Below are 27,831 nucleotides of genomic sequence, written 5' to 3' on the forward strand. Positions count from 1 at the left end.
AAAAGCCCGTTAAATCGAACACGAGGTGGTTCTGCTACGGATAAAAGCTACACGCCGCCGCAGCTTGGCACACAGCATGTGGTAAAAAAAAAAAACCTCCGCGATACAGCGGCATAGTTAGAAGCTGTGCACGTCCGAAACGAGGACGGAAGATGGAACCAGGTAAAACCATGGAATAGTGTGTAAAGCCTAAATGACACCATGATTGGCGTGGCAGCTGGCGGCATCAGAGGGTAGCGGTTGGTGGCCGCGGTGGTGGCCACCTACTCTCTTTTGCGCAACCTCCGAAACTCTCAACTATAGTTGAACCTGGATGTAACAAACCCCTATGTAACGAATTCCTGAATTTAACGAAGTTTTTAAATTCCCCAATGCCACACCCATTGAAGCCAATGTATTTTCGACCTCTATGTAACGAAGGCGTTGCAACGGTCAACCTTGATGTAACGAACTCGCGAAGCTGATCAGTCATTATTTTTGGAGCTTTTACTGAAAATTTGGCCGAAGAAATGCATTATTTTAGTAAATATTAGAACTCTTAAGAAGCCAGCAGCTACGTGAACGCTGTAATCGCAGAAATCAAGCAAAATTGGCGATGATGATGATAGTATTACCTTCTAGCGCCATTCTCTGGCTAACGCAGCAGCCTCCTCAGGCGTTGGTAGTGTAGTGCAACACCAGGTGGCATTAGTGGCTGCAGTTGATTTCTTTGTAGGTACCGTACGTGCGTGTAGCACATGCAATTTTTGTGCACGATGTGCATTCGCCATCTTGTCTGTTGTTCTGAGTCTCGTGCACGTCTCGTGTATCTGCGGATTTGTGCTGCTGGTTCGCCCGACGTGTTTCGGAAGTGCTAGGCCAGCTTTTCTGCCTGTATTCGTCAGTTCATCGTGATACGTTCAACGGCCAGAAAATGAAGTTTTGTCATTTCAAGACAAGCTTGCCATTTTAAATGCGGTCTCCGCGGGCGAGAAGGACGTCGCCGCTTGTTTCAACATCCAAGCGAGCACCCTGTTAACAATTTTGAGTGCTGAAGAGAAGATTAGAAGTGATGTGGAGTTGGAAACAAAGGCTAAGGAAAGATTGAAACTTTCAACATATGATGATGTGGATAAGGCAGTGTTCACGTGGTTTTTGGACACGCGAGCCAGGAATGTGCCCATAAGCAGAGCGATATTACAACAGGAGGCGAAGGAGTTTGCGTGCATCTTGGGCCATGATGACTTCAAAGCAAGCAACGGGTGGCTACAAGGTTTCAAGAGCCGACACAATGTCATCGGGAAAATCACCTGCGACGAATCTGCCTCTGCAGACAGCGATGCTGCTGCTTCGTGGTTGGCTGACACGCTTCCTGGAATACTGAGTCGCTTCGAAGCGACTGAAATCTATAATGCCGACGAGACTGCTCTCTATTATCAGATGCTTCCGGGCCGCACGCTAGCACTTAAAGGAGATGACTGCCACGGCGGAAAGCAGAGCAGACTCCGTCTAACAGTTCTACTGTGCACCAACCTCGACAGCACTGACAAGCGAGTCCCGCTAGTTGTGGGAAAAAGTGCCCGTCTCAGGTGCTTTAAGGGGACGAAGCTTATGCCTGTGAAATACATGGTGAACACTAAAGCGTGGATGACTCGGGCAATATTTTCTGAATGGCTGAAAGACTTCAACCAGGATGTCAAGCGGCAAGGCCGTCAAGTTTGCCTACTTCTGGACAATTGCACTGCGCATCATGTTGAAGGCCTGCAGCTGTCTCACATCGAACTGCACTACTTCCCAGCTAATTGCACATCACTAATACAGCCGCTGGACAAAGGAATAATCAACAGTTTTAAATGCTGTTACCGGCGCCGACTGATACAGAAGCTTCTTCTGAACATCCGTCTAGAACGGGAGCTGAAGATCGATATTTATCAGTCAGTTGAAATGCTTGCTGCCTCTTGGCAAGAAGTCGGGGCAGAAGTTATTAAGAAGTGCTTTATGAAGGCAGGGATTACAAAAAACTCGCAGGCTGGTGCCGATGACGAGGAAGAAGAGACTTAGCTTCATTTGATGTGGCCGAAGTGTGGGATGAGCTACGTAGCAAAGGTGGTGTCCCCGACGACGTCGACCTGAGTGACTTTTTGTTTGCCGACAACACCACCGTAGCTACGGAAGAAATGAATGATGAGGCACTTGCCGAAAGCGTGCAAAATCCCGATGTCTGTGATGATGGTTCCTGTGAGCCAGATCTATGTGACGTGCCCATCTCGAAAGAGGTAATGAACGCAATCGACGTATTGCGCCGTTTCGTCGGCTCGCGCGATGACGAAGGAGCATTACATGATTTAGCTTCATTGGCTTTTAGCATTGTTCGCTTCAAAAGGCACTTGCTGCTGTCGCACGTTGGCGCCCGCCCCAATCGCCTATGGCATGACAAGGTGAACGTGCTGAAAACGAGGCTTGCACAACAGGACAAGCGCTGGCACTCTGCCAGGTTTGCTTCCCCCCTTGCTAGGGCTAACATCAAAAGGTAAACACTAGGGTGTTACGACTGCGCAGCATCTTGTCACACTGCCGAGAAATGCGTTGTGGACCATAACGACGCGAAACGGAGGGCAACGCTAACAACCGATACCTTTTTTTTTTTTTTTTTAATCCCTAGGCAAAAATGTGGGGTGGGTGGGTTCATTGTGCAAGTGGGTTCGTTACACGAGTAAATACGGTACATTTGCCGTAATGCAAATAGAGGCCATTTGATGATTCAAACTTTTTTTGGGTCCCGTGAAGTTTGAATTAACGAGCTTTTACTGTAATTCGTTTTAGGATAATTTGAACTTCATTACTTGGTCCGGCCAAACTTTATAAAAGTGTATGTATAGAGAAGCCCGTTAATTCGAATGTCAGTTGGTTATTTGTACTATGTGCCACCACGTCTAGGTGGCCTCTTGCCCGTCTGCTTGGTCCGGCCAAGCTTAGTAGCAGCCAACATATAAAAAAGCCCCTTAATTCGAATTTGAGTCTGTTTCGCCGCTGATAATTCGAATTATGTGCCACCGTGTCTGGGTGGCCTGTCGCCCGGCACAAGTAACACCCCCATAATAGGGCGGCACAGTTATGAGGCTGTGGGCCACCAAAACTGGGAAAGCTAAAACCAGGTATTGTAAAATCTCGGTAATACAAATCCGGTTGATTACGAATTTTGGGATGATACGAATTCGCGAAATTTTTCCTGGCCAAAGTGCAGTGTGTACAATGTGCAAAATTTCTGATGTTCCAAACACTGGCCCATGCCTCTACGGATGATACGAACGCGTGAACTGCGACCGCAACCTTGAGCACTATGCGCTGCCTGCATCATTGATTCCGTGATCGCCAGCCGCATCGTATGTTCGCATCATGAGCAGTTCGCGGTGACGCATGGCCCGCACTTTGCCGACGTTACGATTGTATGTCAAGCTCACGCCGCGAAAAGTTTTCAGCGGCGTGTGGCCCACAAACCGCAGACGTCACAACCGCGGCAGTTGGTGGCGGCATAGCAGGCGTGCACGGGCCACACATCACAGGCTCAGCGATCACGATCTGCGAGTAGTTTGCGGCGGTGCGCTGCCTGCATATCGCATCTCCTGTCGTGCTGTACGTGCTGCGAGAAGTGCGCAAAGGCGGACGGACCGTACATTGCTGGCATCGCGACTGTTTTCCATGCCGCGGAATGTGTGTAGCGCCACGCTTCCGTTAGTAGTCGGTTGCGGGCGCGCACGAGGAGCACATCATAGACTTCGCGACCGATAGTCGTGCTGTACGCGTCACCAGAAGTCGGTGGAAGCGGGCGAACTGCGCATCGCCGGTATCACGATCGTTTTTCCATGCTGCGGAAAGTTTGTAGCGCCATGCGTCAGTTAAACTGCAGCGAGCGTGCACGGGCCGCACAGCGTAGACTTCGCAACTGCTAGTTGCGCTGTACGCATTGCGAGCAATCTGCGGCGCTGCGCGGCCGCCACGTCGCCATCTCTTGTCAGGCTGTATGTGCCGCAAGAAGTCCGCGAAGGCACGCGGCCTGCAGCGCGCACGTCACAGACGTTGTGATCGCCTGTCGCGCTGTGTGCGCTGCAAGTGGCGCGCTCTGACCACATGACCGTAATAAACCTTCTCAGACGTAAACAGATTTGCGCGACCGCCTTTCCCATGCTTCTGCACACTTATTTTCTTTCGTTTTGATGATACAAATTTTTTCGCGACCCCATTGTATAGTAGAATTGTTGTAATAGTAGTACTAGTAACATTAATAATAATTGTGTCTGTGTCTGCTCGAGAACCCATTTATATGTGCATCCTGTGGAAACTGTTGCATGTGCTTGTCATGGCTTGCTTTTGATGTATGTCTAAACCATGCACTTTGTGTAGCCTCTTCTTTCTGCCCTGTTTTTTCTTTTTCTTGTTGCCCCCCCTGCCTACTTTTTTTCCACCTTTCTTTTTTCTCATAACCCCAAAAGCAAAAACACTAAAAGCTGTCATAAATGCTAATCTTTGATGAAATTACTTGCGAAACATGGATTTGGCAGCTAATTTGCTTGTCATGGTTTTCTTTAAAAGCACGGAAAAGGAAGGAGAGAGGGGGGGGGGGGGGGGGGGGGGGTCTGGTTCGCTGGAGCGGCTAATGATTACTTGAAAACAGTTGTATTGCGGAGGCATCCTTACAAATGAGACACTGGTACCCCACATCTATAATGGGTGGGGACCTTTTCTGCAGCATTTGGAAGCAAACCATGAATGTGGATATTCCCAGGAACAGCCCGGAATCAAGCCACTCATGTTCAAGACCTTGGTTGGCAGAAACCACCCCGAGTTCTCCACCAAACGGCAGCAAGATGCACAGGAGTTCTTCCTGCACTTGCTTGAGCTTGTTGAGGTGAATTATTTTGCGCCCTTTTTTCTTTAATTACTGCCTATGTCATTGAGCCTGAAGCTGCTGTGACGAGTGAAAATTGGGCTCTGATCACAAAGTCACGTGTCCGTTAAAGTTTGATCCGTACTGTCGAAAATGGTTGCTGTTCTTTCTCACGTTCGTGGTCTTTTTATGCCTCAAACTGGTTGGCATGACTTTTTAAATTAGTAGGCAGTAGGCAGTAGGCAAACTTATCTATAACATAGAAGTGACGATGCATTTCGCTTACGCTTGTGATGGGTTTATTGCAGTGACGTGCTGGCCGCTGGTGTCCTGGCAGCACTTGCCTGTTTTGCTGCTTTGGAATTATATCTTTTACCTATCACTAGATGTCTTATCTTGTTGTCACTACCATATAAATAGAATAATCTCTCATTAAAACTGAGTTGCAGCTGGTTTCCGCAAAGCCTTTGGTACAAAGTATTCCATGTGAGGAAAGGCCCATCAGTAGGCTTTAATTAGGTTGGCTGCTCTGCATGGTAGTGATAATGAGCAATGTGGCATGGAAAATTGAGTACAAGATACCGAACTAAGGCCACTCTCAAGTACACGCCACATTCGCCTCGTCACGCGATGTCACATCACTGGCGCTGCCAACAGGGGCCCAAGGGACGCCACGGGCCCATCTCTGCATGTGGAGAATGCTTAAGGAGTGCCTAGAAGTACCACTGACAGGGAGGTAGCACACAGTTCAATATATTGGCTGGCCGGTGAAGTTAGCTCGATATACAGCATAACTTTCTGTATACTTTTACTGTTTTCAAGGGGATAGTCTTCGTGTTTGCTATAGCCATTAATTTGAAATATTGAAGTTTGATTTATCCGGGCTCTGCTGCAAGTTGCTCTTCTGGTGGGCTGTAAGTACTGAGTGTACAGTACTGTCGGTTGCATTTTTTGAAATTTCAGCTTCACAGTGAGGGAAAAAAAAACAGGGAGAGAGAATCTGATATCACTGCTGCAAAATATTCATTGTCATGGCAGATGCTGTTTACTTTTCAATATTATTTTATTCTATCTACAGTTGAATCCCGGCACAAAAATGCTGCTTCAACAAAATTTTTGTCGTAACGAAGTATTTTGCATTCCCCATGAAAACCCCACCCCGTAGGACAGGGGGACATTTTTCCAATATTTGATCAAATATGATAAAAAGCTGGTGCTTTGATTCAGTTTCTTGCACTGATTTTAAATATGTAGCTATTCTTCAATTGCAAGAGTTAATGAAATTAATTGTTCATAATTTGCAGAAACAGTGAAAAAATAACCGCACTACAAAAAATTCACATGCACACTTTGCTGGGTACTAGAAAGCATAACAAATACAATTGTAGAAACTGAACTCCTCCCTTTCGCTGCGCATACGGCGGAAAGGGAATGTTGGACATGCACCTTTTTATATGGGGGAGCGTTTTGTTGCTAAACAAGCTAACTTTCTTAACGTAAGAATAATATGCTATGACTGCACGCTTAAATACAGCATGAGGCCATCAATTTCGGCCTCCTCGACAATCTCTAGACAAAGCCCAAAACAAGTCCGAGGATCACTAAGGTCGCATGATATAGTGAAGGCTTGTCAAGTGAATAAAAAATATTTGCTGAAAAAAAAAAAAAAAACCCTGTCAATGACCACTGTCCACGGCGTGCATGCAAGAGCGCAGCCGACACCGCGAATAAGCAGATGGCATGGGGATGAGATGTGACATCAGCGGTTAATGGTTGCCAGCCCAGAAAGCAGCTTTCGATATGAATAATAAAAATTCATTTTAAATCTATCTACTTCACTGTACGAGGTCAAGTTTCGAGGTTTTACAATTTAACGTGCGTGGTATGAAACGCAATGATCAGTTTATGCTCAAATGTTAGCTGTCATTACCCCTTTAAAGCAGCAACCTAAAAACTCTTAACGGTCTATTGTTTGTTTACTGTAATGACTTTTTCTTGGCTCATTGCAATAAAATGCAAAACAATCACAGAAATCGCTGTTTAAAGAAGTGAGACTGAGTAACTATGTATATAAACGAACATTGAGCATGCATGGACCATTAGTTCCTTGTACAGCATAGTTATGATGCAGCTAATAGGGATTCTGATGCCTAGCATTGGTTATTGAGCGCGTTGTGTTTATTTCTGACTGCACCTTTTACAGAGGAACTGTCGAAATGAGATGAACCCAGCGGACTGCTTCAAATTTGAAGTGGAAGAACGCATCCAGTGCACAGAGTCGAAGAAGGTCCGTTACACCAAGCGTACTGACTGGCTGCTTGCTCTGCCAGTGCCTCTGAATAGTGCCATCAACAAACGTGAGCTGCAGACTTTACTTTGGAACCCTTCTCACTGTAGAGATTGAGCAGTCTGGGCTGTTGACTGGAAGGAGTGATTTGGGTGCTCTGTTTTTAAGGATATGGCTTGACAGTATACTAATATGTAGGCTACCACCATACGTGAAAGGCATTAACAGGATGTGTTTGTCTATAATCAGTAACTGCCCACATTGTGGAACAGTTGAGGGCCTTTCACACTATGCACCATGATCTTTGCCTTTTCGGCAAGTCTTGGCAAAAATTTAGGCTAGACTAAGTTAATTTCATGTTCAAGGTGTCAGCAAGCATGAATAAAGTGCCGATGTTTGTCAGCGTTTTCTTGTACTCTGTGTTGTTGTTCTTATTTTTTGCATTGTCTTTGCTTGTGAGATGCACTGAAACACATTGTGTATACATTGTGTATACTTCAAGTGAGCACTATTTTTTTTTTTTTGTACGTTTTTGAATGCAGAGGAAGTGGATGCTTATGAGATCAAGAAAGAAGAAATGGTCAAGAAGGGGGAAAGAATGTAAGTTCTACTCTGCAGTTGTAATTTTTCTTCGTAAACAGATTTCAGCTGGTGCGTCAGTTTGACTTGGTAACCGCCATGGTGGCTGGTTACTGGTATCACAGTCGGTAAAGGACAGTGAATAACAACTATGGCTGCAAGCACAGGCATCAGAGGTGTGCTTAATTAAATTTTTTTGCCCTTTTATTTTACTCCTATTGATAGGTCGCTAAATTTTTTATCTGGGCTAAGCGATTGTGCTTACTCTGCTAGATGAGCGCAGTGCTCAGTGTTTTGTCAGATGAGCATGTGCCGGTCTGTTTTTGACATTTGTATTTTGTGCAGTGATCCTGACTCGGTGGTGAGGTCTAAGATACCGCTGTCCAGCTGCCTGGAAGCCTTTGCAAGCACCGAGTTGGTTAGTGACTTCTTCAGCACAGCTGTCAACAAGAAAGTGACAGTAGAAAAGTGAGCACCCTCTTTCACTTTACTTTATTGTGCCCCCACAGTAGTGGTGCAATGGTTAGGGCGCTCGACTACTCTGTGCCCAAGGATGCGGGATTACCCGGCCGCGGCAGCCGCTTTTCGATGGAGGCAAAAAGCAAGGTGCCCGTGTGCTGTGCAATGTCGGTTCACCCCAGGTGGTCGAAATTTCTCGAGATTTTCACTATGGCATCTCTCACTATGGCATCTGAGACATTGAACCCTACAAACCAAACCAAATCTTTTACTTTATTTTGATGGCCTTAAAGATGCGGTAATGAACTTGGCATAGGAATGAAAAGCAATAGCAGTAGGCAAATTTTACCAGTCTTGTTTCATGCAGTGTTTGCTGGCGTATTGTATTATCTACATGGGTCTAACGATTATTTGGTGCCCATTCATGATTTGCAAACGGCTGTACTTTGCTAATAATTTGTTATTGTTACAGTGAAAGCTCGTTAATTCACAACTCGTTAATTCGAAATTTTGGATAATTCGAAATAGTCATCGTGGTCCGGTCCGCAGTGCATAGAGTCTATGCGCTATGCGCGTAACAGCTCGTTAATTCACTCAAAAATTGGCGCCGCCACCCATAATTCGAACTGCGCGCCGCAAAGCGGCGCTGTTAAAAACCATCGTTGGAAGCTTTCACGTCAGAACGATAGATGGCACAACCATCGGGGCGCCGCTAGGGTGCTGGAACAAGTACTAAACAGTCTTTCCTGCCGCGACTCCTTCGAGGAACGACGTTTTAGTGTTATCGACCTCGGTTTCGTGTTGCATTTCGTGAGCCCTCGTTTTGCACGCCGCTTGTTGTGAGCTTGTGTCCGCGAGATGTGCTCGCGTGGGAAATACTGTGCCAAGACGGTGAAGGAGAAAGTGGCTATTTTGCGCGAGGTGGATGAACGGAAGGCCAGCAAAGTGGAAATCGCAAAAAAGCACGGGATTCCACCAAGCACGTTGTCGACGTACGTCCGAAATAGGAAGGCCATCGAGGATGCCTATGAAGCCGAAGATTTCGCCAGCAACAGAAAAAGGCTTCGGTTAGCCAAGTATCCGGAAATTGAGGCCGCTGTGATCACGTGGGTGAAAGAAATGAGAAGCGCTGACATTCCACTGAGCGGCCCAATTATCATGGTGAAGGCGGCCGATTTCGCCCTGCGCTTGAATGTGGAAGATTTTGTCGCCTCCGAAGGATGGTTTCACCGCTTTAGAGACAGACATAATCTTGTCTTCCGGGTGTTGTCTGGAGAAGCCAAAGAAGTGGATGCAGAAACTTGTGCCACGTGGCGAAGCGGTGCTCTGCAGCAGTACTTAGAAAGCTACTCGGCACATGATATATTCAATGCTGATGAGACGGCTTTGTTTTATAAGCTCCAGCCCGACAGAACAGTAACATTTAAAGGGGACAGCTGCGCTGGCGGCAAGCGAAGCAAAGAGCGGATTACTGTTCTGGTCGCCGCTAATATGACCGGGACGGAGAAGGTCCCTCTTTTTGTTGTCGGCAAGGCACATAAGCCTAGATGTTTCAAGAACATTAGGACGCTGCCGACGGAATACTCCGCCAACAGCAAGGCGTGGATGACGGGCGAATTGTTTAAAAAATGGCTCTTGAAATTCGATCGGAGGATGGAGCTAGGGAAGCGTCAAGTTCTCATTGTGGATAACTGCTCGGCACACAAAGTCGACGCCGAGCTGAAAGCCACAAGGCTCGTCTTTTTGCCCGCCAACACGACTGCGGCCTTGCAGCCGATGGATCAGGGGGTGATCAGAAACATCAAATGTTTCTATAGGCGCCACATGATCGAGCGCATGACTTTGTGCACTGGAAACCAGAAGACCAGCACCATCACATTGCTCACAAATGCACATGTTGGTGCGTGCATGGGAGCAGGTCACGCCGTCCACAATTGCAAACTGCTTCCACCACTGTGGCTTTGCTGCCGGAAGTATGAAAGAAAGTGGCGATGATGGGAGCCCGGAGCCTCTGCCTGCGGCTGTGCGTGCTGTGCTGCAGGACGTCAGTTTTGATGATTACGTTGGAGTAGACAGCGATGCAGCAGTGTGCGGTGCCCTAAGTGATGAGGACATTGTCGCTGAAATTGTTGGGGAGCAGTCTGTCCCAGAAGAGGCAGAAGACGAGGACGACGACGAGGAGCAAGAGCCCGTGCGTCCATCCGCGGCAGAAGTTATGGGAGCGCTGAATGTCGCGCGCCTTTTCTTCAGCTTTGAAGAGGGGGAAGAAGACTCCCTGCGTCGCATTCGCATGCTAGAAGACCGAGTGAGTACGGTAGCCCTCAGAGAGAAGAAGCAGAAGATGATAACAGACTTTTTTGCTAAATAAATGTTTTTCGTGCCCTCCGGGCATCAAACGCCTTCATTTTTGCTCACTTTCATTAGTTCGAATTTTGGTTAATTCGAACTGGCCTGGCGGCCCCGTGGAATTTGAATTAACGAGCTTTTACTGCATATAACCTGCCTGCCACTTTTTTTCCATATGACAGAAAGCAAAAAAAGAACTTTAAATAGGGTTAAAATATATGTACTTTCTTAATTCTTTCGGCAGGACCACTCGGTTGCGCACATTTCCTGACTACTTGATGGTTCAGCTCAAGAAGTTTGCACTCGGAAAAAACTGGATTCCAAAGAAACTTGGTATGAAGTCATTGAACATCCTTTTCGTGTTCGAGCGATTGGGAACGGCATCTCTGTTTTGAACTTGCGCATCTTGCATTCTTTGGTGCATCCCACAGATGTTGAAATGATGATGCCCCAGGAGCTTGATCTGACTTTCCTGAGGGGCAGTGGCCTTCAGCCTGGAGAAGAGCTGTTGCCAGAACCCAAGCAGACACACGAAGGCTCCACGCAGGGTAAGTCTCTTTCTTGCATTATGTATTTGTAGGGATTTTCTAGTCTGCTTGCTTTCTGTGTCTCGCTAGAGGCTATCTGTCGTCAGTGTCACAATAGTAGCCAGGCGATTTTTCGCACTCCTTTTATTCAGACTTTCTCACTGTCTTGGACTTCACTAAGGAACTTTCATGCACCTTATAAGAACATTTGCATATTGGCGACTGATATTTTAGTCTTTGGTGTCCAAAAGTTCGATTTTTCTTTTTTCTTTTTTTTTACTTTACTAAGAAAGATGCTAGCAATACTGCGGGGATTGTTTTTTCATTGTAGAGGACTTTTTTTTTTTAACTTAGGCATGAATGAAAACTGCTACTCCTTTATCGCCGTGAAAGCACCATTTTGAATTTAAATAAAATTGATTGGGAGGACTGGTTTAGATAGGTTTGGCTACCTGCACCTGATGGTTATCACTAAAATATGCTCTGTTGCCATTGAAGAAGATACTTTGCAATCATTTTGTTCTTGCAACGAAGAGCGGCAAGCCAGGGTACGCGATCGGGTTGAAAGCAAGGCAACAGGAGTGTCCGCCAGAGCTTATACCTTGCCGCCTTTAGTGCGGAGCAGATTGAGAGGTGAAGGGGGGGGGGGGGAGGGGGGGGGGTCAAAAGCACTATTCAAGTGTGTTTTTAGCTGTCTTTGTCACAGGCCTGAATTGAATTGGAAGCTCTCATCTATGCCTGTTCTTGTGTTTTCTATTACGTAAAAGATCCTTGAAGCGTTCTTGTTTTCGTAACGTCTTTTGCTTTTATTTTTTATTTTGTTTCTAAAAGCAAAATGCCAGTACAGTACAACCCCACTATAGTAAACTCTCACATAGTAAAAACTCTGATACAGTAAAGTGAAGCTGAAGTCCCAGTTCATCTTCCATAGACAACCGTACATTTTTGCCCCTTTATAGTAAAGACGTTCTTGGTAAAAACCAGTTATAGTAAAGTGCGCCTGGCCGTGGTGACGACTCCCATGATATGATATCGCCGTCCGCGCATTACCTAGAATTGCGAGGCAAAGATTTTTTGTATTTGAAAACAGAAAAATGACATTGAGTGTTCGTTTAAGTGGCTTTACCAGCAGGCTTAGCAGCATTCAGGAGCAACCTACTTTACGGTGGCCTTGGAGCCGTGAGGGAAAGCACACAGCGTGTAGGGAAAAACAAAAAGTAAAGCTGTCTACAAACATAAAAAGGAGGCAGCGTGGTTCGTTTAGAAAGTAAACGATAGTAAAATTGCAGCATGAAATAGGGAAGGGGAAGAAGCGGGCGAACATTCACAGCACTGTGCTTCGTGCATGAGGCAGTGGTGGCAAAAAGTGGAGGTGCAACGAGTGCGGTCTTACAGCACTTGAGTGCCAGGCGCATTTATCATTTATTGCCTTTTAAAAGCCATAAACAGCAAAAAGTGACACCATGTTCACGCAAGGCTTTGGTTTTTACATGAAATCGAACTTGGTTGCATTCATAGCCACGTTGTCCTCATGTTAAGAGGTACTTCCACAAGATGTAGAAAATTTTTATAACAAAAAATTCCACGAAGAGATGATAAAAATGAGATAGAAGGTATTTCAGAGCTTTTTGTTATTAAGCAACAACTTGTGTTCAGTAAGTGCCTATTTAACTACCAGACAGCGTCTTCAGGACCATGTCATCACCAACAACTGATATAGTAAAGACCCTGATATAGTAAATATTTTTGCTGGTCCCAGTGACTTTACTATAAAGGGGTGGCTGTCTTTTGTGTGTGAAAGGAGTGTTGCATAGGTGTTGCTTTGTGAAAATGAATGCTTGAAATGGTTCAGTGAGTCAATATACAGAATTGTCCATTTCCACCTTGCACATGGCTCCAAGCCACTGGTCCTCTGTAGAGTGCCTCTTGTGGTTGCCTGAAGAACTATTGTGCAGGCATAGTGATAGCTTTAGCTTAGGTGCGTGCTTTGGCTTTGTGGTCTGCTACTACAAGTCTCTGCACTTGCCTGGCCTGTTGTAGCTGCAGCTGGCTGTAGTCGGTTGCAGCTGGTTGTAGACTGGAGAGGTGCTCCGTGGAGTGCCAGCAGTTTCGATCTGTGGTCAAGTTGGAAGTGGACAACAAGCTAGCTACTGCTAAAGACCAAGCGAAAGCTTCGAGAGCAGATAGTGAAAAGCATTTCAGAGCTTTGGTTTCTACAAATATCACGAGGTGCTTGTGGAGCTTCTGAAGTGTGACTGCATTTTCTTGTCAGCAGTGGAGCTGGATGAAGCACTAGTGTCCCAACTGTGCGACATGGGCTTCCCTTTGGAGGCATGCAAGAAGGCGGTGTACTACACCCAGAATTCTGGCATCGAAGCCGCCACCAACTGGGCCATGGTGCACATTGCTGATCCTGGCAAGTGGCACTTGTTTTGTACCTGTTTGGAAGTTCGCTTTTTTTTTTTTTTTTTTTTTTTCTGACAGACTCAGTTGGGCTAATCTGACGTGATGTGTCCAGTGAGAAATCTGCTTTCAAAAATGTCCTGTTTACTTTTCATGTCCTGATGAGGTGTGGTACACGCCTTCTTAGCACTCCGTAAAGCTTAGTTCACCAAATGCGCCAAACAAAATATTTTATGCCATCATGATAAATATCAACAAAATGAACGTTTTGGGAAATGAAGGTAATGCTGGGCCTCCTAGGCCTTCTAGAAAGGAAGTGCACCTGGTGTGGCTTGTCGCAGTGCTGTCGTAGCTGCAAAAAGGTCTCTGGTGAAAGAAAGTTACCTCGGTTGGGCAGCTAAGGTTATTCAAATCATTTGGCTTGTTGATTCATACAAATTAAAAAGAAGTAAAACGGGAAAAGCAAACACGAAGTGGTTTTCAGCTCCACCTGGAAGGATTTTATTTATTAAGCGTCTACATAATGTCTTAGTGCATGCCTTTTGATATACCGTATAAACCGGAATATAGGTCGAGATTTTGTCTTGAAAAAAGCAAGCTAAAGTCTGGCAACATGTTGCATACTGTACAGATAGCCAAAGCCGTATCGACATCCTGCATTTGCTTGCACTTTTTTTTTTTCTTTTTTCAATCGTTGGTGTGTCCGCAGTGTCCGTCCTCATGTGTGGTGCTCTGTTCGGCATACAGCGTATTAATTCATTGTTAGTCATGAATAGTGGCACATGGAGGCAATTTACTGCTGCTTATAGAGTTTGCCAAAGCGAACGACAACATGACTGCTCAGCGAGAACTCGCCGTTTCGGAAAAGAGCATGCGGTATTGGCGCGGACAAAGGGACAAGCTGCTCACGTGCAATCCGAGCAAGAAGTCCTTTCACGTGCATAGTGGAGCACACCCACAACTTGGACGCCCTTGCGAAATTTGTGCAGCAGTTTCGTGCGTGCTCTCTAGCTGTGGCTGTGAATTCAATTCGCTCCAAACCTCTGGAGCTTGCGCGTGAAGCTGGGCTGAATCGTGCGGAGTTTAGTTCTCCGAGGTCATGGGTGCACCGTTTCATGAGGCACAAAGGATTTTCCCTCCGTTGGCACATGTCGATATGCCTTGAGCTGCCAGGGCAGTTCAATGACAAACTCGTCAGCTTCAGCGTTTTGTGATTCGGCTTCGGCAGGAGCACAACTACATGCTTGGGCGAACAGCGAACGCCGACGAGACCCCAGTGTGGTTTGAAATGCCATCGTCCTCCGCGGTGAAGAACGCGGCACCAAGGAGGTGAAACTCCTGTCGACGGGCAGCGAGCACTCTCGCTTCAATGTCATGCTTGCCTGCTCAGCTGATGGCAGAAAGCTACCACCTTTCATTATTTTCAAGAGAAAGACAATGCCGAAGGAAGCTTTCCCTTCAGGTGTTGTGCACGTGAATGAAAAGGGATACATGAAGCCATGATGATTGAATGGATGCACGTGGTGTGGAATCACCGGCCCAGTGCACTGCTGCATCCTTGGAGCATGCTCCTAACCGAAACAGTGAAGCGAGCACTTAGAGAAGCTAGAACGGACCTCGTCGTCATTCCACCAGTCATTCCAACCACTCAGTGTCGTTCTGAACAAGCCCTTTAAGGACAGGGTACGCCCAGAGTACAGCGAGTAGATGTCTGGCAAAAACCCGAAGACAAAGGCCTCCCTTGTGACCATTTACAGCTGGGTGTTGGCGGCCTGGCGTTCTTTGCCAGACACCATGGTGCAGAAAGCATTCAAAAAGTGCTGCATAAGCAACATGCTTGATGGCACCAAAGACAACGCATTGTGGGAGAGGCGGCAAGCAACAAAGAGTCTTCTTCTGATGACACTGCTGAAACTTGGGAATAGACCGTAGCCTAGTGGTCCTGGTAATGCAGGGATGCAGCCCGATGTAAATAAATGCGTTTCGGCAATTTTGGTAGTTTTTTTTTTTTTTCACTTCAAGGTAAAGTGGTCAACCTATTGATTGAATATTTAAGGGAATATTTCCACTCGACCTATATTCAGGTTTATGCGGCAATTCGATGCCTTAAAAATGTTGTCACTGGTCATCAGCACGTGTCATCCCGAGTTTTGCTGACCACCAACCATGTGGCACTGCCTAGCCTCGGGAGTTTGCGTGATTTAGCCGAATCTGTGCTGGCCAATATTTTTCACATTGCCGCGTCACTTCACGAATGCTCGAGTAAAACTTTCATGGTGAATCTCGGGCTGCCAAAAGTATGTTAGGTTTACTTTGTGATGAGCAGCAGCATTCTCTCATGCGGTGTTTGCACACATGAGGGAGGCTGCGAGGTCACACACAAAGTTGGTGAATTGTCTGCTCAGCAACACGCTAACTGCTTGAATTGTGTGGTGAAAATGGTCATTGCGAGTTTCTGGACCTCGAAAAATCTTCAAATGAACTGCAATATTGAATGATTTGATTTTGAAATTTTGAGGATTTTTGGAATTTTAAGTATTTCCTGCATTACCAGCTGGTTGCAATGTTGACAGTTACCATGAGACCCTATTGTTGTGTTTTTCATGGGATCTTGTTACAAGAAGAAAAAAAAAAGTCTAGCTGGGGAAAAGTATTAGGTGAACACATTGAAAAGCAAAACAGGAATTTATTTCACTCCTAGTGCATGGAAAAGCTGGGCTGCTTTCTTTTACAGCTTTAGCTTGCTCCTCGGTGTTGCGCTTCATAGGCGTTCATAGGCAGGTGGAAGAGTAGAAAGTCCTTCTACATTTTGGGGAGAGGAGAAGGGTGGTCTAGTGGCGCTTGGGCATCCTGCTACGGTAGGGGATCGGAGACAAGGATGGGTGCTGGCCAAGGATGGAACCCCTGGTGTGGTGCCTGGCTTTATTTTATTAGGGGTTTTGAGCTCTTGAAGAGGCTCTGTAAACCCCGCTGTATCCTTTTGAAGGCAAACTCTGTGTTATTTTACGTTATACTATGGTGTCGGCACATGGATTCACGTTTAAGTTCCTGCACTGTAACCGTTGCGTCTGGACAGATGTACAGGTTAGCTGTCACTGCTGTAAGTTGTCTTTTGAAAGAAGTTCACTTGAAAGAAGTCCTTCACCACTTTGACACTTGCTGCTTCTGTAGCAGTAGCAACTGCCTGGCAAGCTTTCACCATGGTGTTCATGTGCCCCCTGAAAGTTTTGTGGTGAAGTCCTCGGTGGGAGAGGTTCATTGTTGCACAAAAATCCGCTAGAGCAGTCACTCCCTTCCCTATACTTTGTATGCCTTTCATCGCCCGCAGATTTATTTCAAAGGGTGTGATGCTAGATTTCCCGGGCACTCGTGGCGACGAAAAGTGCCGCTCGGCGAAATCGCAATTCGAACATGTGAGCACTAACTTCACAGCTAAGCCGTACTCTCTTCCGCTGCATTTCACGAGTTGAACACTGGCCATCCCACACTTGCTGCAGCTTGTGGATGCAAACAGCTTCTTCAGTATGCTCATATCAACAATTATATACTCAGTGCCGCGATCGTCGTCTACACTTACTGTGCTGACGTTCATCAGCTCGAACTTGTGGAAAGTCGCGGACTTCTTCGCCAATGACGTCTTGGCGTTATCTGGACATTTTTCGCGTCCCGCGCACTTCGCCTGCGTAAAAAACACTGTGTCCAAACGTTGAACACGCGAGCTCGGTTTAGCCGCGTCAGTCGCGCTGAAGCGACGTGCGGAAACGCCGAAGTCGTCGTTAGGCTTAGCTCAGCCGGCTGGGCCGCTTCCGACGACACAGAATTTGAAGCGACTCGCAGAGCATCAAAAGTCGATATTTTCGACGGGCTAAGTCCAGGCGCATCCACTGGAACCGCAGACACTTGCGGTAACACCGAAGTTGACGCCGATCGGCACGGTCCAGTCGCGGCGTCCACCAACGAAGCTGACATCGACGATGTCGGTCCAGCCGCGTCCATCGGCAAAACTGTGGTCGACGAGTTCAATCCAGCCGCATCCGTCGACGGCCCTGCAGCTTGCGGCAACACCGAAGCTTAGTTCTCGATGTGGCACTCTTCTTATTCCATGCGCGTCTTCTTTTGCCGACTGCTTTTCGCGAGCTTGCTTTCAAGCGCGCGTCCCGCGCCATCGAGACACGCGGAACAGACACCAGGCAGGCAAATACACACGAAAACAATAACTTCGAAGCTAAGAGAAGCGAGTTAATAGTCAAAATATTTACAGGAACGATGAGAAAAAATGCAGAACGAGAAATGCTAGGAAACAAAGAGTAGCGCAAAAAATCGCGTGCCAGCGGGCAAAAGCAGACGACGAAGAGTCGGCAACGCGGTCGCGGGAGGTGAGGCATGCGTCAGGGCCAATCAGAGGGCTGCGCCTCGGAGAGCGTGCGCTTTACCCAATCAGCGGCTGTCTCGCGACGATTCACCCCTTGCGGACGGATGCCGAAAGCTCCGCTGTGCGAAAACCTACAGCGTGTTGAGAGACGCCAGGAGAGAGAGCGGGAAACAAGCTTTCAAACGAGACCAAGATGGCGCCTATCGGTTCGCGCCGCGCGGACTTACGGCGGCTTGAAAATGGTGCAAATTTTCGCGTTTGGCGTTCAATTTCGGCTCACCGACGTTTCTAAATTGCCGTTTTTTTAATACTTTGAGTAGGAATTGAGCTATAATATTTTGTAGAGGCATAGTCGGGACATTGAAGACTTCAAAACAGCAATTTTTGAAAATTGCCATTTTTGACCATTTTTCGCGATTTTAAGACCCGCGTCCCCCTTAAAAGTAGATCATCCTGGGCTGAAAACCTTTGACAAAGGCTAACATAGATGGTGAGTGAATACGACAGAAGCTTGGGGAGTATTCCTTTGTGCCTGGATGACATTAACTATGCCTCGCTCTCAATGACCATTTTTTTATGATTTTGAAGTTTATTATTTGAGGATACCTTGGTATGCTTTGTAATCTTCTGCTCCATAGCTTGAAAAACATTTATTTTGATGGCCTTTGTTGCTTTGATTGTTTTTATTTTCCTAGCCGCTGAACAGACGTTTGCAATTTTCTTGTTAGGTAGACACTAATTGCGGCCACCGGCCTGTGAATACTTTGATCAGATTTTTGAATTTTTTTTGCTCTTTTTTTCTTATTTCTATGCACGTGAAGACTATGCAGCCCCCTTTGTGCAGCCTGGCGCCTTCCAGGCTGATGTGGCGGCAGTGTCTACAATTGAGGCAATGGGCTTCTCCCGAGATCAGGCTCTGAAGGCTCTCAAAGCTACCGTAAGGTTTTTCACTATTTTCATAAGTGATTCTCTGTGCATGTTTTTTTTTATATGAGATCTGCAATAATGGTTATGATGAATGTGCCGCAGTAAACATCTGTAGGGTGACATTGGTGGCCAAAATTTCAAAAATTAGTTAGCATCTGTATTTGAAAATAAACTTTTTTAAGGCTGTGAGGCTTCATGAAAAATGCAAGTAAGGAACATTGTTTTTCGAACAGTTAAAAGGTTTTCAGTGTGTGTGCTGGGAGAAAAAGGAGCATTTTAGCTGAAATTATGTGTTTGTTTCCTTCTTCTCTTAGGACAACAACCTTGAGAGAGCCCTTGACTGGATCTTCAGCAGGTCCGATGAGCTTTGTGCTGAAAATAATGATGCCATGGACACCGACTCTGTTAGCCCTCACATCAGAGATGGCTCTGGAAGTAAGGGTTTTCTGCCATGTTTCTTTTCGTCTTGGCTCTCTTTAGTGCATGCATGGCTGAATATCTTCATGGGGTCAGGAATGTTAACTGACTTTCGTGTTTTCTCACTTCAGCAGGAAAAAATGAGAAAAAATGTGTCCCATCATATAATAACGGGACTTTTTAATTTTTTTGTACCGGTGGGCAATTTGATGAGGTCCTTATATATCTGTGTAAATTATGAGCATTTTTTGTCAAAAGGTGTTTTGAAATATTTTGAAATGCTTGCGCTGTAGTGCTCGGTTCACCACATTTAGTTATTGCTGTTATCTAAGGTTTCACCACTGTTGTGAAGGAAGTCTAGTTAAGTGTACAGGGCACCACCCATTACCGGGAAATCAGATTCCCGTCCCATAATCCTTTTAATATAATGCTTGCCCCTCCGCTTGTGGTAGCCGCTTTTAAAAAAAAATACATTTCTAATGTGTTTTGTACACAAGAAAGTATAGTAGTGTTGCTTGTGTGGACGAATGTGTAGATTCTATTGCTTTGCCTGGATTGTATTACTAAACTTATTTATTCTGAATTCAAATATATTGAGAAGTTCATATTGAGCATCTGAACTGTCTCCTAGAACATCTTGAGGTACAGCTGAATAACTATATTTTTTGACACTCTCCCCACACCTAATGGTGCACACTGCCTTGGAACTTGTAACTTGGGAAACCTGAGTGGAAAAAAATATATATATGTACAGTACAACCTCGATAATTCGAACTCGGTTAATTCGAAATCCCGGATAATTCCAAGGTTTTCTGCGGTCCCGTATTTTCCAATGTAAATTTGGCCGGATAATTCGAACAGGCGGCCTGCGCCAGCCCGGTTAATTCGAAAATTTGGACTGCTATGCGGCAATGCCTGATCCATGTTTCGCCGCAAACCCGGCGAAACGACGGCCCTACGGAGCCGCGAGGCAAAGCCACATAGTAATGGTGATGATTTATAGGCGAAGCGCCCCAGCCGGAGCACTCTCTGCACAAAAATCGGTCCACAGTGCGCCTCGCACACCGCCGAAACACGCGCCTGCAGAGGAGAAGACGTGCTTCACTGCAACACGGCGGGCATATCGGTTTTTATCACGTGACCTCGCCCCCACTCCATCCCTTGGTGTGCTTCGCCCACTCTTCCCCCGTGCCTCCGACGCTGCAAGTACGCCACCACCACCGCCGCGCCGGTCTCGCCTGCGCCATTTCTTTGTGTTGTGCGCTGCGGTTAGGGGTCGGCTACTGTGCCGTTTTTTTGGGCGGGACTGTGCAGAAGTGCTAGCTTTGTAACCGTAGCAGTGCAGAAATGCCAAAGTACAAGACTTTAACGCTGCAGCAGAAGTTCTGCTTGATCCAGAAAGCAGGCAAGAGCGCTTGTTCGAAGACCGAGTTGGCCAAAAGGCATGGCGTTTCCCTCTCGACGTTGTCCACAATATTGAGCAACAAGTCAAAAATACTAGAGGCTTACGGCAAGACCTATTCTTCGAAGCGGTCACGAGTGCGGGCTTCCACGTATCAAGATGTGGAAGCTGCTCTGCTTCGCTGGCTGCAGAAAGCAAACGCTGCCCACCTTCCCGTCAATGGAACGCTACTGCGGGAGAAGGCCAACGACCTAGCTCTACAACTTGGGCACGAGGAATTTAAGTGCAGCAATGGATGGTTTTGCCGTTTTAAAGAACGCAATAATTTAACCTTTCTCACCGTCTGTGGTGAGAGCGGCAGCACTAACGAGAGCGTTGTCGAGGATTGGAGAAACCACACATTGGCGCCGCTGCTTAGCGAGTACGGTGCAGACGACGTTTACAACCTTGATGAGGCTGCACTTTTTTATAAGATGCTGCCAACAAAAACATTCGCAGTGAAGAACACCGCCATCAAGGGTAGGAAACAGGCCAAGGACAGGATTACTGTGCTGTTTGGCGCAAACATGTGCGGTAAACACAAGCTGCCGCTACTGGTCGTCGGGAAGACGGGGAAGCCTCGCTGCTTCAAAAATGCGCGGCTGCCGCCAAAGGATGAACTCATCTACAGGCACAATAAGAAAGCCTGGATGACAGGTGCAATATTTGAAGAGTACGTGCGGCAACTTGACCGCAAGTTCGCGGCCACGGGCAGGAATGTCCTATTTGTGGTCGACAACTGCCCGGCACATGGCGACATCCCACATCTCCAGGCCATCAGGATGGTATTTTTACCTCCGAACACCACTTCGATCTCACAGCCGATGGACCAAGGCGTCATTCACCACACTATGAAGATTTATCGGTACCACCTGCTCAAGCGCATGCTCCTTTGCTACGACAATGGCAAGGAGTACTCCATCGACCTCCTCGGAGCCATATGCCTCATGGTGTACGCTTGGAAACAAGTGGAGCCCACATTGATCAGGCCGTGTTTTGAACACGCCGGTTTTTCCAGTGAAAGCACTGTTGATGCCGATGCAGACCACCCATGTACTACTACTCTTGACGAAGAAGGAGCAGAGTATTGCGACCGCATCAATGCGCTCTGCACAGAGGATGAGTCCAACGCAGTCGGCTTCGCCGAGTATATCAACATTGAGAGCGAAGAGCAGACTGGCTACTCTGACTTGGAGAGTGAGATCACTGCTGGTACGAACATGCGCGATGACAGCGACAATAGCGACGACGACACCGACGAGCCTCCCCGAGCACCTGCTCTTGGTGAAGTTATCGGATCGCTGAACGTTATCCGCAGTTTTGTTGAGTGCCGCGGTGGAAGTTCAGAGATGTTTCGTCTATTTGACCAACTCGAGAGCATGACCTTAGGAGCCGCAAACTACCGGACGCGGCAAACCAGCATCTCTGATTACTTTCAGTAGTAATTAAAAATATGCCGAATAAAGGTAACACGTTCCTGCAACGAATTTTTTTGCCTAAGTCTTATTTCTTGGTGTGTTCGGTTAATTCGAAAACCCGCTTAATTCGAAGATTTCTCGCGGTCCCGATGACTTCGAATTAACGAGGTTGTACTGTATATATATATATATATATATATATATATATATATATATATATATATATATATACATACATATATGTATGTATGATTTGGTCATGGGTTGGTGGTCGTGCCACCAACTCTCTAGCAATGAATGCATCTGGACTGGATGAACTGAAGGTAAGCACACTGCAGTTGACATCTGCTGAGATATTTTGTGCTAGGCCACATTTTTTTAAGAAGCACACTTGAGAAGGGTCTCTCACAGCTGCTGATCCTCAGCTTTAGCGCAGCTTTATATTACTGTAAGTTTTGCTGCCACCATCACTGTAGAATTCTAGCAGCCAGAAATTCTTCTGAATATGCATTCATCAAGCCTGACCAGATCCTTAATGTGCAATCTCTAATTTAACTTCACAGCCAGCCATGTGAGTGGATTAGGGCATTGTTCATGGCGAAATAGCAGAAGCATGCAGTGTTTAGCGGCACTTGTCATCAGCATGTTTTCTCATAATTGCCGTGTTACAGTCGCCGACTGATTTTTCGGACTTCAAGGGGACGAGAAAAATGTCCGAATAAATGAACTGTCCGAAAAAACGGTGAAATGGAAAAATGAACTTTATTTCGGCTGATCAACTTTAAAATAATCATGAATTGGGCCTTGCCTCATTTTGCGCCTGCAAGATACAACATCCGCTTGTATTTGCGCAAGTGTCGTTGCTTTGTCATACACATTTGACAGCAGTGTCAAGGCACTGGCAATTTCCGATGTCTGTTGCAGACAGTTGGACTCTTCATCGGAAACAGTCGAGTCTCCTTGGAGCACAAGCACCTGCGTAACAATCTCGTCATCGTCATCTCGCGCACAGTTCAAAGTCGTCAACTGCGGCAAACTCCCGGAATGTGGTAGCTGCCGGAATGTCCATTCCACTGCGTTTCCGGTCGGCAATTAGGCTTTTGCTGTCTTCTGTTGATGCATCATGGTAGTAGCTACACTGTCGGCAACAGGCTCTTTGGCACAAAACCCGGTGTGCCTGAAGCAATTCGCAATCGCTGCTGGCTCAATGACCTTTCATGAATCTGCAAGCGTGCAAACTGCCAAAAAAAGGTTCACCGAGTACGAGTTCTCGTTGCCAAAGCACAGGATTGTGCGCCGAAGCAGACGGACTCAGTAGTGCACTTTTCAGATTTTGAATCATGCCCTGGTCCATAGGCTGCAGCATGCTCCTAGTGTTCGGGGTCTAAAGTTCTAGCCAGATGGCCTGAAGGTTGTCTACATTGCTGTATGCAGCACATTTATCAACAAAAATCACCACTTGGCGTTGTTGAGACCCGAATATCTTGTTCAAGCGGCGCAGGTATTCCTCGAAGAGGGATTGGGTAATCCATGCTTTTAATTGCTTATGTACCACGCTGCCAAGTTTCTGGCACCATTAAAGCATCTGGGATTTCGTGACTTTCCAATCACGAGGAGTGGGAGTTTCTCGGCACTCATGTTTGCGCCGACCATAGCGGTAATTCTTTCTTTGCTGTGCCGCCCTCCGGAACACACATCACCCGAGAAGCACAGCGAGCGATCCGGCAACATCTTAAAGAATAAACCTGTCTCATCACTGTTGAACACGTCCTCAGGTCTGTAGCTTTGCAGCAGAGAGAGTAAATGCTTGGACCAGTATTCTGCGATTACTTCCTGGTTGACGACTCCGTTTTCTCCACACATCTTGAAGGATATTCCATGCCTCTTCTTAAAGCTGCGAAGCCATCCGTCTGTGAACTTCAAGTTCTCAGTATTCATCTTGATAGCGAGAGTCTCGTCCCTGTTTAAGCATGTCTCCAGAAACTGGAAGGTTCTTTGCCAGCACCCCTTTCATCCAGAGTTTGAATCAATTATAATTGAACGCTTGAGTTCAATTATCGCAGCTTTCCTTTCCAGCGTCATGGTGCTGTAGTTTCCATGTTTCTTCTGTGCGATATTCGGCAGAGGGGCATGAGGCGGAGCAGTAGCGTCAAAAACACGACGAATCGGAAGGGTGTGAATATCTCGTGCGACAATAGAGAACACACAAGCAGCGACAGGACCATTGGCTGAGAGAAAGAAACCGAGCTATCGAACATCAATAACGACTGTGACTGCGATGGCAGCGCGCGCTGGTGAAGCCTACAGCGTATGATGATGATGATATTGAAATAAAATTCACAAGCGACACAAGCTTTCTGTGACGGCACGACTGCCACACCGATCCAATTAAACCCACCCGCTGTTCCTACCAAGCCACCAGAATTCAAAATCGTGACGTGGCCGAGCTCCACATGGTGCCATTACGGTGAAAAGTGGTCACAAAATGTCTTGAAGGGGCCAATTTTTGTCTGTAATGTTGAACGCTCTCTGTGCAATTTGTCCAAATTATTAGTCGCTGCTATACACAGTGTCCTGTGGGAATGCCGACTGTGCCTAGCGAGTGTCCAAAATATACTGCGTCCGAATTTTTGTAGTCCGAAAAATCCGTCAGCGACTGGATTCAACTATTCTGCAGTCCTTCAGATCTTGACTTTATCCAGGTTTGACCGTAGCGCAATAAATGCATGGATGTAGTTTGAATGGCTTCTTGTTTGTTGATTCTATCTAACAGTTTGTTGCTTTGCAGGTGAGGCATCAATTGCAGATTTTATCAGTAGGTGATAAGATCATAAAAGGTTCTTAATGGGATAGGGATACTTGTCTGTAGTTTATCTAGAAGAGCCTGTTATGTCTGAACGGGAGCTTGGGCTGTTGTCTGGTTTGATGAGGGAGTAGTTCGCTTCTACAGTCAGTAAATTTTTGTTGGTCTACTCAACTGCTTCTTAAAGGTCAGCTTTCTATTCCTTGGCCTCACGCACGTCTTTTGCCTATGCAGAGTACCAGCTCGTGGCATTTATCAGCCACATGGGTGAGTCCACCATGGTGGGTCACTACGTTTGCCACATCTTTAAGGACGGTCGATGGGTAATCTTCAATGACAACAAAGTGGCTGTGTCTGAGCACCTGCCCAAGGAGTTCGGTTACCTGTACCTTTATCAGAGGGTGCCGAACTCATGACTAGATGGACCTTCGCCGAAACGAGCGAGAGTTGATGGCACCTTCACAGCGCCAGCAGCGGCGTCAAGCAGTGCGGTCTAGGCCGCGCTGTCACCGTCATCGTCAGAAATGTTGCAAGTGATGAACTTGCCTAGTGTATCAAACTCTTGCGTGTGTTATATGAATCGATTGTGTGGGCTGTTTGCCCGGTGTTTCTTGATTTGAATTTGGTCTTTTTTTACTATAATGCGTCATGAAACTGCCTTACACCAGTCTGTGGAACCTCACCTGTAAATTCTCGCAAAGCTAAAGGCATATTTGGAGTGGCTGTCGGACGGTATATCATCATAAGGATTTGGGCTTGGTATATGATGGTCCAGAAGCTCTTGTTCGAATACTTTTTCTGGTGCTGGTAGAATGCACATTTATTTATTGTTTAAAAACTTTTTAGTGTTAAGTTCTTCAGCTAAATAAATTTTTGAAATTTCTCGTTTTTCTGTATGCGGGCATTTTGGCACCACGTAGACCTCTAAAACGTGTTGAATTTGTGTCTGACGAATGTTACAGGATTGAGTTTGTGCCTTCTCACAATGTCGTAATCCACACTTTGGCACACTTTGAACATGGCTGACTTGCTGAATACCATGAAGAAAAGCTATAGGTGACATGGATTATCGGGAACATGCCTTACCTTACTTGTATATATGTGGACATGTGTTCTGCATCGTTGTGTTCTTTTTCTGATTCTTTGTACGAGAGTGACTACAAATTTCTGCAGCATTGTAGGTGAGAAGTCAAGCGTGGCCATCTGTGAGCAGCCGCAGTGTGGCGTACGTGCAGATGCCAGCGAAACGCACATTATTGTTTTCTAGTTCCGCAACTACTGCCAAGACCATGTAAGGTAGACTGCTAAGTAAATAAACCAAAGTTTGCACATACTCTGATTCACTCTGATTTATACAGTCTTGCGAGTCTTCTGGCATAGTTCTTGCACATTATATAGACATTGCTGTTACACAGTAAGGTGCATTACAGGTAAGAATAAGTAGGTGGGCTGCATTTCCTGAGATTGCTGCTGTTTTCATGTGTAGCCTGTTGGTAATCGGCAGCACAAGCATGGATTTCAGTTATTTACTATTTAGGTCGTCCCAAGCTACAGACTATGACTCGTCAACATAGGTTACCAGCCCACATATAAATCCCCGCTTTAACAAAGCCATATGAATATGCCTGTGTAGTCTAGGGGTAATGTGAATGCAAGGGTCCTAGCAGGCCGATTCTGACATCGCCCTCCCATATGAGAGAGGCCAGAGTTGGCAACTCCTGCCAAGCGTAATGTCTGGCAACCCTATGTCCAGTCTGTGCGCGGCCATGTCTTCTGCCTGCTAGTGCCATGGTCATGATTTTTCGCTCACAATGCAGACGCCGTATTTTCTGGTGCAGATGGAGTGATGAGAGACGGATGTATTGCCGGGCACCTTCAAATTTGCTAGGAGCAGGATAGAAAGTAAAAAGCTGAAGAAAAAGCAGCTACTGTGGGATACAGTAAGAAAGGTGACAAAAAGGGAAGCGAGACCAATGCGATTACATGAGCTGGATTCATGCTCAAATTTTCAGCCAACCATGTGTAGTGTAATAGTTCTCTGGAAGGCTATTTTCAAGTAGCATATATTTGGACCAGTGACTGCAGCAAAGGGAGTCGAGTGGTGGCAGGCGCTATATCAAAAATTTGCTGGCACAGGCAAATGCATCGAGCTGTGAATCTGACTAGGGCCACATTTCCCGAGGAGGCAACCCAAGTTCCCACCGCTGTTTTTTTTTTTAATTTTTTTTATTTTCTTTTTTTGTCTTCAAAAGCAATGTTAACTCGAATCTCATTCTGCGTTCTTTGTGGCACCTCGCCACTAATGCCCTGGCACAGTCCCTGATTTGGACGCTCGTATCATGCTTGCACATCTTTTTAAAAGCATTTTTGTGAAGACAAACTTCTATTCAATAATTCCGGTTCCTGCTATTTCATAAGAAAATTGATGGGTTGGGTACAGTGTCGGTTCATGCACTTGTCTACACCATGTTAACCCTAGGGCCTCAGCGAGTGACTTCATAATTCCTACAGATTTGCGTTGCACTGCACATCTGCGTGCCATCTTGGTTCATTTTGGTTCTTGTAACGTAAAAGCCCCGTTCTCCAGAAAATCCAGGATCAGCGTTGAGTGATAAATCATGGTGTGGCTCTGGAAGGGCTTACATGGCTAGATAGATTTTCATTAGTCGTATGTTCTTGCGGCATCATAAGACCATAGCCCTGTATACATGGGCTCGACAGCACCGAGTCAGGTAAGCGTCGAGTAATCGAGGTCACCATTACTCGACCCGATTGGTGTCTACATGAACTCGCTTTCTAGCGAGTAAGTATTGCAGCGACGCGTAGCGTCGAGATTTGAAGTTATTGTGCAAGTTTCTTACTCGCATTTGATTTCGTTGCCTTTTACTATCGAGAGCTTCGATTATTATTTTTTTATCGTTGATGAGGGCTAAAAAGCATTCAACTTCGCTGACGCTCCTCTTCGCTCCAGTTGTTTTTTAATCCCAG

General features: G+C 46.3%; 1 protein-coding gene across 2 annotated transcripts in view; it reads left to right on the forward strand.

Moving 5' to 3' along the window:
- LOC146197297 (ubiquitin carboxyl-terminal hydrolase 5-like) overlaps nt 1-26,182 on the forward strand; it is a 41,840-nt gene extending 15,658 nt beyond the window's left edge. Inside the window, exons 11-20 of one of the 2 annotated variants that reach the window (XM_084599115.1) lie at nt 4,727-4,885; nt 7,068-7,221; nt 7,694-7,751; nt 8,076-8,198; nt 10,780-10,868; nt 10,967-11,083; nt 13,335-13,478; nt 18,659-18,774; nt 19,079-19,199; nt 25,078-26,182. In XM_084599115.1, coding sequence (XP_084455241.1) covers nt 4,727-4,885; nt 7,068-7,221; nt 7,694-7,751; nt 8,076-8,198; nt 10,780-10,868; nt 10,967-11,083; nt 13,335-13,478; nt 18,659-18,774; nt 19,079-19,199; nt 25,078-25,259 — 1,263 coding nt within the window. In that variant the 3' untranslated portion in view covers nt 25,260-26,182. The remainder of the gene's footprint in view (nt 1-4,726; nt 4,886-7,067; nt 7,222-7,693; nt 7,752-8,075; nt 8,199-10,779; nt 10,869-10,966; nt 11,084-13,334; nt 13,479-18,658; nt 18,775-19,078; nt 19,200-25,077) is intronic. The other variant, XM_084599116.1, reaches the window with a different exon arrangement.
- The last annotated feature ends 1,649 nt before the right edge of the window (nt 26,183-27,831 follow it).

Source organism: Amblyomma maculatum, chromosome 3 (genome assembly GCF_055883805.1).
Source record: "Amblyomma maculatum isolate TAMU_Amacu chromosome 3, ASM5588380v1, whole genome shotgun sequence".
Classification (NCBI taxonomy): Eukaryota; Metazoa; Arthropoda; class Arachnida; order Ixodida; family Ixodidae; genus Amblyomma; species Amblyomma maculatum.